General features: G+C 37.9%; 1 gene segment (V, D, J or C); it reads left to right on the top strand.

Annotated features, from left to right (window-relative positions):
• Positions 1-771: 771 nt before the first annotated feature.
• On the top strand, positions 772-1,431 carry LOC116464327 (immunoglobulin kappa variable 3-11-like). The segment is given in 2 exon segments: positions 772-855; positions 1,025-1,431. Coding segments are annotated over 2 exon segments (456 nt in total).
• The last annotated feature ends 3,371 nt before the right edge of the window (positions 1,432-4,802 follow it).

The following is a 4,802-nucleotide window of genomic DNA, read 5'->3' as shown; positions in this document are numbered from 1 at the left end:
ATGATGATGACTGTGATGCTGAATATTTAATCAATAAAAACAAAATTAATTGCCACATACATAATGTCCTGAATACTACTGTAAATGTTTTATCTTATTTTCTTTAAACTGTCTACAGCACTGTACGGTAGGTACCAGTATCATCACAGTTACACAGATATGGAGACTGAGACACAGGGAAGTTAAGTTACTTGATCAATTTCAAGCAATCGGCAAGCCATGGAGCATCTATGTCAGGGCCTGCCAGGACACGTGACTGTAAACAGAAGTTTTTCACTTTTAACTCAAAGAGGGTATGTGTCTGGGTTGATGGAAAGCTTCAGGACCCTCAGAAAACATTACTAACAAGCAAATGAAAGGTGTATCTGGAAGGTTACGTTTTAACAGACTCTTCATTTCAATAGATCCAATAATGCACTTAGGGAGATGACTGGGCATATTGAGGATAGGAAGAGAGAAGTGAAAACACAGCCTTTTATATTGTTCTTAACAGGCTTGTGCCAAATATCATCTGGGTGGATTTAGGTGATTGAGGAGAAGAAAGACATAGGAGTGAAATTCTGTGATCACAAGGGAGAAGTTCTACACTCAGGCTGAGCCAACAGACTTTTCTGACCTGACAACCAGGGCGGCACAGGATGCTCAGTGCAGAGAGGAAGAAGCAGGTGGTCTCTGCAGCTGGAAGCCCAGCTTCCACCCCAGCTGCTTTGCATGTCCCTCCCAACTGCCCTACCTTCCAGAGCCCATATCAATGCCTGGGTCTGAGCTCTGGGGAGGAACTGCTCAGTTAGGACCCAGAGGGAACCATGGAAGCCCCAGCGCAGCTTCTCTTCCTCCTGCTACTCTGGCTCCCAGGTGAGGGGAAAATGAGGTGGTTTTGCACATCAGTGAAAACTCCTGCCACCTCTGCTCAGCACCAAATATAATTAAAATTCAATGTAGATCAACAATTTTGGCTCTACTTAAAGACAATGGTTTTGATCTTGATTTCATGAGTGCATTTCTGTTTTATTTCCAATCTCAGATACCACCGGAGAAATAGTGTTGACGCAGTCTCCAGCCACCCTGTCTTTGTCTCCAAAGGAAAGAGCCACCATCTCCTGCACGGCCAGTCAGAGTGTTAGCAGCTACTTAGCCTGGTACCAGCAGAAACCTGGCCAGGCTCCCAGGCTCCTCATCTATGGTGCATCCAGCAGGGCCACTGGCATCCCAGCCAGGTTCAGCGGCAGTGGATCTGGGACAGACTACACTCTCACCATCAGCAGCTTGGAGCCTGAAGATTTTGCAGTTTACTACTGTCAGCAGTATAATAACTTACCTCCCACAGTGATTCAACATGAAACAAAAACCTCAAAGAGACCATCAGTGTTTACTAGATTATACCAGCTGCTTCCTTTACAGACAGCTAGTGTGGTGACCACTCAGTTTTAGCATCTCTGCTCTATTTGGCCATTTTGGAGCTCAAGTTCTCAAGTCCAAAATTACTTATGTTAGTCTATTACATCATACCATTTCAGTGTGGCTATTATGTTAATTTAAACGCATTTTAGAAGGCGTCTCTGTTTATGGCATCACAAAGAGTTTAATAAATCTGTGCAAGAATAAACAACAAACACACATTTAAATATAAAGCTGAGATATCAAAACTATTTCAGCACTCTGAAAATTGGCTAAGCATAAAATAATTAAGGGTGTATATTCTTTATAGAGAAAAATGTGCTACTGCTTTGAGTAAGGACAGAAAATGTCTGTAGCCTTTTGCCTGTGACAGCACCCTTGTATTCCCAGCTCAGTCAACATGAATTGCAGAACTGGAGTTTTACCCATGTAAGGATAGCAAATAAAACTGGTAGCTTGCTGCCAGTGAGGGTGGATTTCAGTAAAGCCAAGGAGTGGAAAAAAATTTTTCAGTGTTTCCAGCTAAACATGGAGAACTCCATAGGAAATGAACAGAAAAAGCCCACAGCCTTGCTAGTCCGAGATGATGACCTGTTTGGGGCAAGTAGTACATCTGCTGATAGTAAATAGCAGATTCCTGGATAAGATAGACCCATATTGCTGAAATAATCTCTGCACATATTCCTAGTGACCTAGAAGTTATAGATATGAGTGATGAGAACCAGGAGTTTCTGGTGCAAAGTAAAACCAGAGGGAGGTAAGAACTAGCTGCATTTTGCATGCAGTTTGCTTTTTAAACTACACACAGATGGGTTGACAGAAAATAGATTTTTAACCTCCAGATATTTGAGCAAAATGTCTCAGATCATTGGTGACCACTTCGCTATGCAGACACATGTGTAGTTTCTATAAAATCAAACTAAATATTAATATTAAGAACAAAAAGAAGCAGAGATATCTGTGGTCAAACGCCACGTGAGATACAGATTTTTCGATATCATGCATTGAAAATACATTTAATACATCTAATCCATTGAACATTATACCTCAGTCTATCCTATCCTAAATGTGCTCAGAACACTTACATTAGCTTACTGTTGGTCAACGTTATCTTACACAAAGCTTATCTTACAATAAAGTGTTGAATACCTCATGTAATTTATTGAATACTATACTTTACTGAAAGAGATAATAGAATAGTTCTATGAATACTAGAAGTTCTATTTCTACTTGAATGCATACCACATTCACACCATCTGAAGGTCAAAACATTATAACTCCAACTATCATAAGTCAGGTACTATCAGTAAGTTCAGACAAGAAACTAAGAAGAAAATTTAAAAATGATCAGAAAAACAAAACAAATTCCAGGCCTGACATGGCGGCTCAAGCTTGTAATCCCAGTGCTTTGGGAGGCTGATGCAGAAGGATCACTTGATGCCAGGAGTTCGAGACCAGGCTGGGTGGGCAAAATATCTTACAAATTTAAAAAAAAAAATAGCAGAGCATAATGGCATGCACCTATAGTCCCAGCTACTCAGGAGGATGAAGCTGGAGAACCGCTGGACCCCAAGAGTTTGAGGCTGCAGCAAGCTATGATCACACCACCCATACTCCAGCCTGGGTGAAAGAGTAAGACCCTATTTCTAAAAAAATTAAAATTAACAAGCCCATAATCTAAAGAGAGGTACTATGATATATTATCAAAAATGTACAATTTTCAGTTTAACAAGTCCTGGAAAAAAAAACAAGAAGAATGAACAATATTAAAGGAACAAAAATAAAGCAAATACAGTAATAACAACAGAAAATAGTCAATGAAGTCTGATTCTAACTTGCCGTAATTATCGGATTTAGTAAAGACTACAAAGATTTTCAAATAATTATTTTTTAAACTATGATCATTGACATAAAAAAGAAAATATTAAAAAAAGAAGATTTGGCAAGTAGGACCTCAAGAGAAGACATGGAAAATATAAAAAATGACCAAATTGGAACTCTAGAAATGAAAAGTAAAATAACTCAATTTAAATATGTATTAGCTAGGTCTAATAGCAATTTGAGGTGGCAGGATAATCAGTTAACTTGAAAATAGAGGAATAGAACATATTGAGTCTAAATAAAATGTTTTTAAAAAAGGAAGAAGACGTCAGAGATTTATAGCTCAGAGTGAGGGATACCAACAAAAGTATAATGAGAGTCACAAAGGAGGAGAGAAAGAGATAGTGGCTGAAAAAAAATCTTTGGAGAAATAATGACAAAAAGTTTTCAAACGTAATAAAAAATATTCTTAGATGAAAAATTCAATAAAACCCTTTTAGATAATAGAAATTAATAACTGAACACATTATATTAAAATGTTGAAAGACAGAAAATCTTCACTGCATCAATAAAGAAAGGCCATTCACCATTTTTATATGTAATACTGTGGAAAGTATTGTGACATAAGCCTCTGCTTCACAAACTGATCACTGTCAAACATCATCTCCCAACCAATACACAGAAACAACATATTGCTATTAGCTAAGTTTTCATTAGGACCAATAGAGATTAGAAGCAATGAAATGACATACTGAGATGCTGAAAGGAAAAAAAAGGCTACGAGGAATTCCATATCCAGTGAAAATACCTTCACATCTAAAGAAAAAGCAAAAAAATCCTTCTTTGATAGAAAAGTACATTCCTTCATAGCAGCTATGTCTTGTAAGATATTTGAGAGAAAATCCTTCAGAATCCCAGGAAATGACATCAGACAGGACCTTGAGTCCACTGGAAGAAATGAAGGCCTCAAACATTGTAAGGAACAATACCAAGGCTAAAAAGATAAAAATACACTTAATGCTATTTATGTGAAGTTCAAGACAGGAAAACCTAAATGATTGTGTTAGATGTCAGAATGACAGTTACTATGGCTGGGTAGGAGGGGTGAAAACTGACAAAGATTGTCCATGAGGGAAGCACAAGAGTATGTGAAATATTCTATCATTCCACCTGGACAATGAATTACACATAAACTTTATTCACTTGCACATTCAAGATTTGTGTGCTTTACTCTGGCTACTTTATCAATTGAAATAAAACTTAAAAAAAACAAACCTAGACTCTTTCCCACTTGCCAGTAATCACAGCCAAGAGCCCAGACTAATTTGGATTATTATTATTATTATCAACACTTCTTTACCCTATCATGACACTTACACTTCTTATCCAGCTACAGTTTCACAGCTCCACCTCTGGCCCATTCTTTTGGAAGACCCCATAGCCATAGGTCAGGTAACAACTATGGAAGACTCATAAATGACAAGATTGATGAGTGTTTAGCAGAAAAAAACTTGTATGTATCACAGACTGTCCTATGGAGAGGGTACAATACATGTGAGTAGAGTCCCTCTAGCACAGAAAAG

The sequence above is a fragment of the Hylobates moloch genome, unplaced genomic scaffold (assembly GCF_009828535.3).
Source record: "Hylobates moloch isolate HMO894 unplaced genomic scaffold, HMol_V3 SCAFFOLD_423, whole genome shotgun sequence".
Classification (NCBI taxonomy): Eukaryota; Metazoa; Chordata; class Mammalia; order Primates; family Hylobatidae; genus Hylobates; species Hylobates moloch.
This window is presented reverse-complemented; position numbering and strand designations above follow the sequence as displayed.